The sequence below is a fragment of the Rhamphochromis sp. 'chilingali' genome (genome assembly GCF_963969265.1).
Source record: "Rhamphochromis sp. 'chilingali' genome assembly, chromosome: 20".
NCBI lineage: Eukaryota > Metazoa > Chordata > Actinopteri > Cichliformes > Cichlidae > Rhamphochromis > Rhamphochromis sp. 'chilingali'.
In genome coordinates, this window is record NC_137947.1 from 22767815 (window position 1) to 22781490 (window position 13676).

General features: G+C 38.4%; 1 protein-coding gene across 1 annotated transcript; it reads right to left on the minus strand.

The window, feature by feature from the left end:
* On the minus strand, window positions 1-10494 carry LOC308388348 (transmembrane protein 26-like). Its single transcript, XM_080869015.1, has 6 exons — window positions 10198-10494; window positions 9383-9479; window positions 9040-9123; window positions 4662-4870; window positions 4426-4505; window positions 1-2860 (listed from the first exon to the last, which is right to left on the minus strand). Exons 1-6 carry the CDS (start codon window positions 10386-10388, stop codon window positions 2568-2570), a joined length of 954 nt encoding a protein of 317 aa, XP_080725141.1. The 5' UTR covers window positions 10389-10494; the 3' UTR covers window positions 1-2567.
* Window positions 10495-13676: the final 3182 nt, after the last annotated feature.

Consider the following 13676-nt stretch of genomic DNA (forward strand, 5'->3'; position numbering starts at 1 on the left):
CAAAACTTTTATTTTGGATTTTTTGGATTATTGTGGCAGTCTGTGGCTGCTCTATTAAAAACAAACGAACTCCAGTAACAGTTTGACAGCAGCCACAGTGATTTCACAGAGAGCTCTAAGCTCAAATAAAACTGACTATGATTATACAACATGTCAAAATCTGCCCACAGATGGCATCAAAGTGTTAATACACTAATTGTCCACAAAGGGGAGACAGCAGACAGGTTGCAGAATCGAGTTACTGTAAAAAAATGATCAGCTTTACTCAAAATAAATAGGAATCACTTTTTCCTTAAAGTGATTCAGCTTTTACTTTAAGGTGAGGCTGTGCAGAAGTCAAGTGACGGCTGAACCTTATAATTTATACTTTGTATCAGAATTAAGATGAAATGCATGCTCAGAGGTTTGAATTTATATCTGTGAAGTGAAACAGGTCAGTCCACGAATTCTGCTGTAAATGATCAGTTTAATTCTGAAACAAATGCTTGTTCAGTAAAGTAACGGGAGGCAGAGCTACATCATTTAATGATGTTTATTTAAAAAAACAGAATTACAGAAAAAAATAAGACCTTGACAGGATAAGATGCTATTTCTTGCAGTAATCTAGGAAAATAATGCAGTCAAAATAGCATCACCAAACCAATACGAATAATTTGAAAACAAAAATTGCTGGCATCTTAAAGCCTGAGGAGAAGTTTAAAGGTCTTAAATACAACGCAAACAGAGCTCCTTACCTGAGTAAAGTTTAACGGTGTGTTTGGTCTCTTTATCAGCTTCTTAGACCCTTACGTAAAATCAAGCCTTAGAAATCTCGGTGTCTTATTTGACAGCTCGATGTCGCTCGAGCAGCATTCTAAGCAGCTAGTCCGAAACTGTTTTTATCATTTACGGAATATTTCTAAACTCAGACTAATGGTATCAAAGCTTGAACTTGAGATGATTATTCATGCTTTTATTTCTTCTCGTTTAGACTATTGTAATGGCCTTTTTACTTGTTTTAACAAATCAGCCTTAAATCGTCTTCAGACTGTGCAGAATGCTGCAGCACGTCTCTTAACAGGCACCAAGAGAAGATCGCATATCACTCCAGTCTTGGCCTCCCTTCACTGGTTGCCTGTAAATTTTAGGTTTCAGTTTAAAATTTTAGTTCTAACCTTTAGGGCCCTGCATGGTCAGGCTCCTCAATATTTATCTGACCTGCTGAAATCACATACACCTTCTCGGGCTTTAAGGTCATTAGATCAGAGACTGTTGGTGGTACCACGCACTCGTTTTAAAACTCGTGGTGATCGGGCCTTTCAGACTGTGGCACCACGGTTGTGGAATTCTCTCCCACTGTCTCTTCGCTGCACGGACTCCATTGATTGTTTTAAGAAACAGCTGAAGACATTTTTATTTAGAAAAGCATTTGATTAATTTCTTCTTATGCTGTTTTTATAGTTTTATTGTTTTACATTGTTTTATTTACTGTTATATTGTTTTATATTCCCATTTTCTGTGTTGTAAAGCACTTTGTGATTTTTATCTGTGAAAAGCGCTATATAAATAAATTTTACTTACTTACTTTTACTTACTTTAACAATATTGCACGAACGATAAGATAATTCACCCACTTCAGGGATTATTTTACATTTCTGATACTTGTTAAAAAAGAAGGGGGGGGGGGCATGAATTACTTTTTAAGCATCACCATCCAAGAGGTACAACTAACCATCAATCAAGGTGTGGAATAATTATCCACGCTGCTAAAGTTCTTTTCTTTAACAGCCAGCTGCTGGATCAGGGTTTGTTTTAGTCAGCCGGAACATCCTGTCTGCGTTAAGACAGGAAAAATGCTGTCGAGCTTTTTGTCAACACCTCCTAGCCTCTGAGCCATTGCTCTCATCTATTTTTCTCTTCCTGTTCTTGGTGACCTCATGTCCTCTCAGCCATTAAGCACAAAAGTCTTACCTGAAAGTCTGGGACTTCAGTTATTTTATGCTGCACTGATAAGCAGAGGCACTGGAGCTACTTTAAGGCATTGTGGAGTGTTGACAGGCTTAGTGTTGTAGATTTGCACTATTTTCTTATATGGAGATATTTATTATTGTGACCGCCACACCTTTTTCCTGTTCTGCTCTGTTTCCTTGTTTTGCTGTGTCCCTGGTATGCTGTTGGTCACGTAAGTCATTCATTTAAACAAACAAACAAACAAACAAACAAACAAACAAACAAACAAACAAACAAACAAACAAACAAACCAGTTTATACCGTGCATAGTTGAAACTAACATTTAGATCATGTATTCATAACCGGATATAAGTACTACATGAATGAGTTGACAGAGATTTTCATAGGCTGAACTGGATGCTAAGCAGTTGAGTCTCTGAACTTAGCTGCTCAGCATATCCGAGTTTTCTGAATTCTGTATTTCACACAGTAGAAGTGTGTGAAGAAAGCAGAGAGCATTAAATTCTTTTTATTTTCCTGCTCCAGGTGTAGTTTTCTTTTTAACTGAAAAATCTTTAAAAAGTTTGGTGTAAAATCCTCCCAGACCTCCGTTTACACTTGTTGTTTATGCATCAAAGTCATGGGATGGTGGTGCCCCCGGCATCATTGTCACTGGAGGTTCTGAAGTCCTGAGATATAACAACAAACCTGTACAAGTTCAGTGCAACCACTAGGAAGTTCTTGATGGCAAAAAAGACAAGCATCTGGTGGAAGACTTTGAAGCAGGCCATCACAGTGAGCCTGACACACAGAAAAGGGCCGTCCTGGATAAACAGCGCCTGAATGATGTTCCATATGTCAGTGCTGTGCTTAGTCAAGAGAGACTCCTGTGCACCCTGATCAGCCTCTCTGCCAGGTGTGGAGTTCACCACTATGTCAGATAAGGAGAGAAAAAGCAACAGATTGGGAGTGAAATGAAGGTTTCATTCAGGTAGCTTGATGTAGTCTGACAGACGCCACACTTGCTATTTAGAGCAACCTTCCCTGCTATTGTTTTTCAAGAGGTAAATCTTTCTTCTCTAAAGAAATGCTGGAATAGTCACACATAAAGGATACCTATTATGCTTTTCCCTTGAACTTACATCTTCCCACCCATAAGAAAGTTAGCCAATTAGAAGAAAGCTGGATAAAGGGGAGGGAGAAACAGTTAGAACAGCTTACTTCTTTAAGTAGATCAGTAGATAAGAGGAGGGGCATCACTAAGACCTACAGTTAAAGCATCATTTTTAGCCTTTAAATGTCTAAAAACAAAAACAAAGGCTATCCATTTATTGTTTAGCTGTTTAAACCTCAAAAAAGTCTAACCTATCATAGAAGTGAAAACTCTTCACATATGCACAGGACTCCTATGTTACCCAGTTAATGTGTTTGTTGGAGTGTAATGGTTTACATAGTCACATAGAAAGCTGAGGGTTCCTGATTTGAGGACAGTAGGACACACAAATTCCCTGGGAGTTCTGTCAGGAGGGGTAGCTGGTATAAAAATCTATCAGATCAAATATGTAGAGCTAGCCAAATATTTGAATAAGTCAAGTCAAACTATAAACAGTCTTTGGTGGTTTTCCTGTGTTATAGGGGGATGGGGAAACCATGCTAGTGTAATTGGAAAGTCAAGCTTTTAAACCCTTTAATCTTTAATATATTCAGTGGTTGTTGTCTAATTTCTTTGAAGAGGGTTGATGAGGTTCACGCCTTTAATCATCAAACATTTTTCAAGAACCTTAACCTTTCAAAAATGTATTATAATGCTTGACCATATACCCTATCTTAAAGATTGTAAGATGTGTCAGAAACTCCAGAATAGCTTCTAAATTGATCTTTTTTTTCTCAGTGGCTGTTTCCAAAGTCAACTCTGCATTATATGAATATGTTGCATTTGTCTATCAATTCTTTGTGTGTTTAAAAGAGATCCAGACAAAGTGAACATGGCTCTCTGTGTGCAAACACAGAGTACTAAGTGCTCTAAATGCACTGCGATGGTAAAGATGCATATAACTGCATCATTAGGGTTACTTATAAATTATGAGATGGGGTTATGGAGAATTGAGATCATTATTAGGGTTTGGCAATTTCAAGAACACAGCGGCCTAATAAGAGATTCCTCTTCTCAGGTAAAATGAGAACTTGAAGCTTTGTCAATTTATCTCTAATTATTTGCACAAATTCCCAGTTCTGACTACTTCATGTAGCAGTTTTTTTTAAGTATAGGTCTGAAGGAAGCAGCATTTCCATGTCGGTGGCAATGCCCTTTGGTTTTGATACTCGGGAAGTGATGGCACTAGGGAGAACTTATCTACATCACCGTTTACTCCCAGCAGTTGATGGGATGTTTGGCAAAATTATAAACATGTTGAATTACTAGGGAATTAGTGTCTTTATGGTGTAGGCCCTTAATAAGCACTAAAGTTACATTTTGATACACTAACACGCACTGACCTGCTAGATGAAGTGGAAATTGCAACATACTCCAGGTCCATACACCTAAGATGACATAGACCAGCATATCATTGTTATCTCTGTAAAAAACAAAACAAAAAAACACGGTGAAGAGTGAAGAAAGAGTTTCACTGCTTATTTCAGTTATTGCATTGATATATTATCAACACATGTACATGGCTCTGTGTGAAATTAAAATAAATGCACATGGAGATGGAACATGATTAGTCACCCACTTGATATCTGATAGTGTCTCACTAGTAAATTCCAGGATGTCCGCTGCAGTGCCAACAAAGATTAGAAGAAGTTGAGACAACTCATCTCTTGTGACCCCGCCTCCCAAGGGCAGGAGCCACTTCCCCACAATGAGCAGGATGAGCAGGATCTGATGGAGAGCCAGGATCCAGTCATTCGCACAAACAGCAGAGAAAAAATTGCCAATATCCTGGAAAAAGAAAAGACATTAACAGATATTTAAAGTTGGTTTAAACTCACTTGTATACCCGTAAGAATGCAGAAATTAGCCCTATTAGAACAGATGTCAACATGAACCTTCGAAGAGAGAGTTCATGACAGAGGAGGATAGAGGTGGGGTGGGAATCCTATCCTTTATGACCAAAGAAAATTGGTCAAAAGACAATTCTGATGGACTGACCGAGTTATAAGTATCGGGTTTCACCCAACACCCACTCTTACCTTGATAATAACTAGCATCAGAACTGTCTTTTCTGCAACTGTCAGTAAAAACTGACCTCGGTTCAATTAAATTGGTGTTCCTAATAAAGTGCTCAGTGACTGTAAGAGTAACTGACACAGTTGCAAACCACACTAAAACAGAATTTAATACATCACTTACCACAAGACGTGACTAAATTATCTTTTACGTGTTAATATTAGATTTGGATGACAGTGGTAGTTTAGTGTCAGGGGAACACACTACATTATACTTTGTCAACACAGCCAAACTTGGCATTCACATGATATCATTGTATGTTATCATATTTCAATGGGATTTGTTGACAGTAAGAAAAATGAAGAACATTGCCAGAATTATCCTTCAGTGATTTTATCATCCCACACAACATTGTACATTGTTTTTATAAGTGACACGCTGCAACTAACTGCAGCCATTTTTAAAAAACGTGTTTTTTCTTTCATCTCCTGGGAGAAATGGGTGTGGTGGTTGTGGTCTAGTAATTGTTTATATAGTCTGGTTTAAATCACTCCTCTTACTGTTATTGGTCACTGTAGTATTGGGGCTCATGTGTTTCCAATCAGTGTAGAAAATTTAGTCTGTTTCATTTGTAATGTTTTACAACTGCAGTTTTATTCAGTGTTCTTAATTGCTGTGGCTGTAAAAGCAATGTGACCACTGGAGATTATTCTGATAGTTATGTAGATGCAGGCTACTTTTGCAAGTTTTAAAAGTCATACAATTTAAAATAGTCTTTGCAGCTACATTGTGGCCTCACTGTTTGACAGGTGTCCTGAAATGTAGTGTTTGTATGCTAACTACGTAAAACAGAGTTATTTTTTCCACTAAGTCTTCGTTTCAGCTGTATGACGTTTACTCCATCTCACCCTGTCACACCAACCCTCTCCATGTCCTCCTTCACTACACACATGAATCTTCTCTATGATCTTCCGCTTTCCTCCTGCCTTAGCATCCTCTGCACATGAACAAACCGCCTCAGCTTCTCAACTTTGTCTTCAAACCCAACGTACCCAATGAAAATCTGCAAATATTCAACGTCCCGCCTCTCGTCTTTCTCTCCAAACCAGACATAATAGCATGTCTCACCATCATCTTGCAAACCTTGCCTTTCACTCCTGCTGCTGTTCTTCTATCACAAATCACTCTGAGACTGCCTGCACTCTCTTCTTCACCACTCTTGTGCACTGTCTGTTACTTTGGATGGGTAACCACAGGTATTTAAACTCAGGCATCCTCTCACGCTCCAAAATTGTGTTAAACAATCTGATCTTTGCTGTCTCTCCTGGACATCTTCATACCCCCACAGGTAATCTCGGCCAGCAGCCCCGCTTCATCGTCTACACAGTTCCCCTCTGCCTGTTCTCCATTTGTCCTCCCCTCATTCTCTTTTAATTAATCTGTGAGTTCCTCAAAGTACTTCTCCCATCTTCTCAACACACTCTCCTCATTACTTATTTCCATTTGTAAGAAAACCATCAACGTGAAAAGCTTTCAAAACAGTTTGACTGCACAGGAAGTTTCAATCCTCTTATTTTAATGACCTCCTGAATTAAATATTGCTTCCATTATCAGAGGTTTATTCTTACATCATCTGACGCAAAGCACACCCATTTAGAAATGACTGAAATGCTACTCTTGACAGTCATTTTGATAGTGATGGACCCAGCCAACTGATAGACTGAGTGTTTGGTATTGACTTATAAATGCTCTTCATATTACGGATGAACTGTGGGACTCTATCCTTGGCCAGGTTCACAATATATCAATGTGTGCTCGACATACACTTATCCAATTTAAGATAGTTCATCGGGGGCATTGGTCCAGGGGTGGACCCAGCCTGTATAAGGTGTGGGGGTGCTCCTGGTACATTGTTTCATATGTACTGGTCCTGCCCTTCTTTGTCCACCTTTTGGAAATCTGTTTTCCATACCATGTCTGAAGTCCTGCAGCATCAAATTGAACCAGAGCCACTCTGTGCTATGTTTGGTGCGGTCCAGAATCTGAATCTGTCCAACTCCAGACTCAGTACATTAAACTTTTCATTATTGTTGGCCAGGCGAGCTATACTGCTGAAGTGGAAAGACTCTTCTCCCCCCTCACACACACAATGGCTAAAAGATATAAAGTCTTGTATGGATTTGGAAAAAATTTTTGTTTGTTTGTTTGTTTTTTGGTTTGTTTTTTTGTTTAGTTGGGCAGCAGGCTTCCAATTATTTGTTGTTTTAAGGGTTAAGGGATTGAAACTTTTGAATATTCTGAAGCATTTTGTGTTATTGTATACATTGTATTGGAACCTTTGTCTAATAAAAAGACTTTTGAAAGAAAGACTTATAAATGCTCTTATTGCTTATACTTATTTGACTGTGACCTGTGAACAGTGAGGTTCCTGAGAGGTTGATTGTTGGATCCTTTATCCTTCAACTTATTGTTTACCTGAAGGATTTGTACTGTATGCTGGTGATATTCATCTCAAATCTCATCTATTCCTTTCTTGTTGAATTACTCAAAGCGTTCTTATAATAAAACACAATTGAAGATTGTTCTTTTTCTTTGATCACGTCTCTCAGCTATTCATAACTTCTCTAGTTATCAAATACTCTCCATCCTCAGATAAAATTAAATGCAGTGCTGCAGAAGCATAAGTAAAGCAAACTATGTGACTGAAATTCTGCTGTCAACGTGAAAACCTGAGTTCCTTTGAACCAAAATGTCATAATATCGGAAAATTTAACACTAAGAAAAAACAGTTGAAACTGTCAAAACAACAAATAAAATGATCATCACTGACTGCAAGCCTTCAGAACTTCTGTTTTTCCTATTAGTGGTTACTTTCTATATTGTTCAGTCTCTAATGCCAAAACTAGACTGCCAGTCTTCTGATGTTGAAATCTTTCTAAACATATCGGAATCAGTCTGTACGAAGCTTTCCAGTTAAGTCTCTTCAGGGATCCCGTATTACACAGTCAGATTTCAGTTCCTGATAACCACGTCTCGTATTCTTTGCCCTTGAAGAGCCTGGCAGCACTGTCCACAACTAAATTGAGAAAAGACATGGACGCTGGTATTTCAATATACAATTTAATAGAAGTTAATAGAAGTTAATAGAAAGAGAATATGCTTTACATATATATTTATATATATTTTCCTAACCCTGTGTGTGCATATAAATAATTAATAATAATTTATATGCACATACGCATATAATAATAATTATTTAAACAATAATTACTGGGGGAAAGGTTAAAGTTTATGCATTGCAGACAGTGTGTCTGATGACGAGGTTATTCTGGGATATACATTGTGAACTTAAAGTTTCAGTATTACATTAAATCCACACTTCTGTGTAAAGAGTTTCCAAGAACTATTTCATTAAATCACCCTGAATCTCGAATTTTAAAAGAGACTTGACAGATTTTTTTTATATTATATGGTTTGCTAAACATTTTTGTGTTTTTCTTTTTGGCTTTATCAAAGAGAAACAGCCAGCAGGCAGTTAGCTTATCATCAAGAAGCAAGCTCTGTATGAGGTAAAACTTCAGCCTCACGAGCAAACACCTGAAGCCCAAGCTGTGGTTTTTTATGGTGAGCATTTGACTGTTTCCTGGCTGGGAGCAGTGACTTTCTCATGAATGATTATGTGGCAGCTTTAAAGTGCTGACATGGCAGGCATACAGCTGTGAGCAGTAAAAGGGAACAATACAAAACAGATAGAACCAGTGGAAGTAAACACCAAGAGACTTGTCTAAGCAACTTTCCTGAGAATTTTGTCTGCCTTTAGTTCATTCGGAAACGCTCTGTTAGTTTCACAACACTATTCAACATGATATATTTGACTATGAGTGCCAAATGGTATAAAATCAGTTTTCTTCTTTTTTTCTTCTTCTTTCCATCACTCTTACCTTCAGGGAATCCGTGATCGTGAGGTTTCTGGAGGTCTTGTTTTGAATGAGGTTGTACAGATCCAAAGAATCAAGCTTTTGACACTGAAACAGATGAAAGAAGATTTTACAGACTTAATTTCACAGGCTACTTATTATTCTCTTGTAGGTAAGCCTGTATAAACCTAAAAGCAAATGGGATATCTGATGGAATCCGTAAATGAATGTATAATGAACGGTTATTTTACAGAGCTGGAAGCCTGCAAACTTCCCACTCACCAACATCTATTGTTAAATTACATGTTTGAGAAACAGGAGATTATTTTAAGCAAGTTATATAATTTATCTTTCTGGCATGGAGTACCTGAGGTTCGCTGTTCTTATTCTGCTGGTGATGGAGCTCCAGGAGCCACATGGAGGGAATGATACTAATGAGAAACAGAAAGATGGGTGGGGAAAACCTGCAAGATGACCAGAATCATTCAGACTTTTTATTTATTTATTTATAATTAGTAAAAAAGAAAAAAAAAACCATATACAGAACTGATACCCCTTAAAGATAAATAAGATTACAACAGATGCTTTTCATTGTGTTCTTTTGGAGATTTGGCAGTTTGAAATAATTATTAGTTACTGCCACAATATTAAGTATTTTATTATCACTTTGCTTCTAGTTTACTTCCTCAAAATACTACCACGCAACATGATTTTTAAAACAACAGATATTCTGAGGCATCCATTAACCTCCTCAGTGATTGGTGGATGCTTCATTAAATGCACAGTCTTACACAATATAGCACTTCAATAAGTTGTTGAATGAAATGCAATATCACGTCAGAAAAATAGAACAACACAATGTATTTCAAGCATGCAGGAAGACAGGGGAGACTGCGATCTGCGATATGAGTTAAGGGGTACCACCCCAACTTAATGTCTTAGGACAGCTTAACAATAGCAGCAGAGGGACAGGCAGGATATAGGATGCTCGGGGGAGATGGGGGAAGGGATAAAGTTTTTGGGGGAAATGGTAAGCGCTTAGTTTTAGTCATATACTGTACATCTATGCCAAGTAGCTGTGCAAACTCCAGTCGTTAAGTAACATAATGCATACTGAAGGATAATATAATTACAGCCTTACAGCACATTTCCACACTCTTACATTCATGCTTCACATCTCACCATTTGTAATCCTTTCCTTTCCTCCTCCTCAGGGTTATTATCATTTCCAGAACAAGCGGCAAAAAGAGGAAAGTTAGCAACCAGTAAAAGTCATGTTCCTTCACCCGAGTCACTCTCCACACACCGATGAGAGCAATCAGGATAAAAAGCGCTCTAGTAATGATCGCACTTATAAATTTAATCAGACCCATGTCGCCGGTTGCCTGCAATTTGGCACTGGACGCCGCAGCGGTCCCGTTATTCCTAACTGCACGGATACAAACGAAACTGTGACTCCAGCAGTGAAGTGGGGGGGAAATCGTTTTTCGCCAAAGTCACAAAAGTTTAAGCTCCGCCTTATAGAGTCAAGGTCCATTCCCCCCCCCCCCCCCCCCCCCGACCCTTAGACGGGATCAGATACACCAATAGAAGGGAAAGTCGGAATAAATGTGGCTCCAGTTAAATACAATGCAAGCTGACGCAAGAAGGTCTTTCTGTTTTTTCGTGATTAATTCATGACATCTTGGACTGATTAGAAATTCTTTAAGGGTATGGGGGAGGCAGCATCACAGCATGCCTTTCTTTAACAGGAATACCACGACAAGGACATCCTGTGTTAGGATGCCTGGGTCGTTGACCCAGGGTTTTTGAGTTTATGATATTATTTATATTTTCTAGTTTTTTGGTTTCTTTGAGTTCTGTCTTATGGTTTATGTCTCTGTCTTCTTTAGTTGCTCTGTCTCCCCTATCACCTGCATCCCCTTGTCTAGTTCGCGTCTATGTGTATCCTTAGTTCCTATATCCCCGTGTCCACTCAGTGTTTGTGTCTGCCCTGGTCCCACGTCTCTGTTCCCTCTGTAGTGCCTACAGGTGAGGCTGTGTCTTTGTTCAGTCTGTGTTATGTGTTTCCTGTTTTACTTTGAAGGTCTCTGTCTTTTCTCAGTGTGTTCAGTTTACGCTTCTTTGGTCTCGTCAGTTCTGATTTGTCCCAGCTGTGTTTCCCTCCTGTTACTCAGTCCCTGATTGCTCCATCTGTGTATTTAAGCCCTGTGTTTCTCTGTGTCCGTGTCGCGATCTACCGTTTTCCTAGCTGTGTGTTCTGTCATTCCTCCTGGTGTAAGTTTATTTTGATTTTTCCAGTTATGTTATATTTGAGTTCACATCTGTCTCCGGAGTCTGCACCTTGGGTCCTATTCCTGCCTGCACACAGCCCTACCTAACATCCTGAGCTGTTTTAATTCCTGGAAACTATAAATTAAGTCCCAAAGCTGAAGCAGAACAACAAACAGGCAAATATGACCTTTACTGGTTGAAAACTATTTTAATAATAATAATGGATTGCATTTATATAGCGCTTTTCGAGACCCTCAAAGCACTTTACAATTCCACTATTTATTCACTCTCACATTCACACACTGGTGAAGGCAAGCTACAGTTGTAGCCACAGCTGCCCTTGGGCAGACTGACAGAAGCGAGGCTGCCATATCGCGCCATCGGCCCCTATGGCCAACACCAGTAGGTGTCTTCCCCAAGGACACAACGACCGAGACTGTCCGAGCTGGGGCTCGAACCGGCAACCTTCCGATTACAAGGCGAACTGCCAACTCTTGAGCCACGATCGAGAGTTTTAGCAACTATTTTATATTTATTAACTGTTTTATACCCTTCAGTTAATGTATGAAAGGTCCACTGTATATATATACAGGAAAAAATTACCCATGTCCAAATGCAGATACAGTTTATTTACAGAATTGTGCAAGTTTGTTCTACACACAGTAATAGTATCTTTACAATTACACAACTTCTGCATTGCATAAACATTTGCTCTCAATCTTAAATATACAGGAAGATATTTTTGTCTTCATTCATTCATCTCCAAGTTGTCCCGAGCTACAGAGTGCACATACTGCAATATTCAGCACCATGAAATCTGCCTGTAATTACTGGGATACCATCTTTTTTTTATAAAGAGGTGATTGTTAAGTGGCAAATACCCTATGCTTGTATTTAGGTTGAGCACTTGAGTAAATGTAGATTAGATTAGATTAGATTAGATAGAACTTTATTAATCCCTCGGGTGGGTTCCTCTGGGAAATTTGATTTCCAAAAAAGCACAGCACCGACAGAAGTTACAGAGTTAACTTCAGTAACTGCATTTTAATAGGATTATATTTGGATGAATCTTAGTTTGTAATTTTATAAAACTTGCATTTCTAGTAGTACTCAACTTGGGGTGTAAAATGCAGGTAAAGGTGGACTGAAGTATTTCCATGTTCACATACAGTTATGTAAAAAAGATCACAGGAGTCCCATGAGAAGCAAAGTACACCCTCTGATTTGGTAGCTTGTAGAACCATGTTATTGTAGCAATAACTGGAAACAATCTTCTTTACAACTTTATCAGTCTCTCACATCATTGTGGAGGAGTTTTGACTCACTCTTTTTTACAAGTCTGTGGTTATTCATTTATGCATAGCTCTCTTAAGGTCCTTCCACAGCATTTCAGTTAAGCTGAGGTCTGGCCTGGGTCATCAGAACACCTTAATTCTTTTCTTTTTGAGCCATTCTGCTGTAGATTTCCTGTTGTGTGTGGGACGTCCAAGCTTAAGCTGTCGAACAGATGGTCTCACATTTGACTCAATAATAGTTTGAAATACAGAGAAGTTCATTGTCGACTGCCCGGATACTGCAGCTGCAAAAGCAAGCCTGCAAGCTTGGATCATCACCCCTTCATCACCATGGTTTGCATTTTCCATGAAGTATTGGATATTCTGTGTTTGGGTGTTTGCATTAAGGCAGATTTCTTGACTTTGTCCTTTGTATCCAAAGTACATTGTTCAGATGCAATTGTGCAGACTTAAGCTGTGCTGCCTTTATAGAGAGAAGAGGTTTTCTCCTGGCTATCCTTCCAACAAGCCATACACATTTGCTCTTTTTCTAATTGTCCTGTCCTGATCTTTAGCATTCAATATGCTCACTGAGGCCTGTAGAGTCTAAGATGTAACTCTTGGGTTTTAATTCCTGTGGAAGCCGACAGGTGTTTGCAGTGTTGCAAAAGACTGCATAGAGTCCTTTGCAAACTTTCTTTTTCACATGACTGTCAATATAAATTTTCAGAGCTACAAATATAATTAGACTCTTAATTTGTGGAAAGTTTTGAGGCAATAATTCAAATTCAAATTCAAATTTTATTTGTCACGTACACAGTCATACACAGTACGATATGTAGTGAAATGCTTGGACAACTGCTCGTGACCTAAAGAAAACAAAAAAGGAAAAGGCTATGAATAAGAAAGGAAATAAATATGAAAAATTAAAAAGGGTAAATTTAACTAGGAAGGAATAAAATATAAATTAAGGTTAAAAATGAAATAACTGTACAACACAAATTAGAATGAAGGGTAAATTTAACTGGGAAGAATAAGATAAAGATAAATATATAAATTAAAGTTGAAAATAAAATAACTGTACAACAAAATACACAATACACAATATAGAAC

Excerpts from the sequence above, each read along its gene's own strand:
- LOC308388348 (XM_080869015.1), bottom strand. The coding sequence starts at position 10,388 with ATGGGTCTGATTAAATTTATAAGTGCGATCATTACTAGAGCGCTTTTT. Across the intron at positions 9,480-10,197 it reads AAAGGAAAGGATTACAAATG|GTTTTCCCCACCCATCTTTC; the intron begins GTGAGATGTGAA and ends GTCATCTTGCAG. Across the intron at positions 9,124-9,382 it reads ATAAGAACAGCGAACCTCAG|TGTCAAAAGCTTGATTCTTT; the intron begins GTACTCCATGCC and ends CATCTGTTTCAG.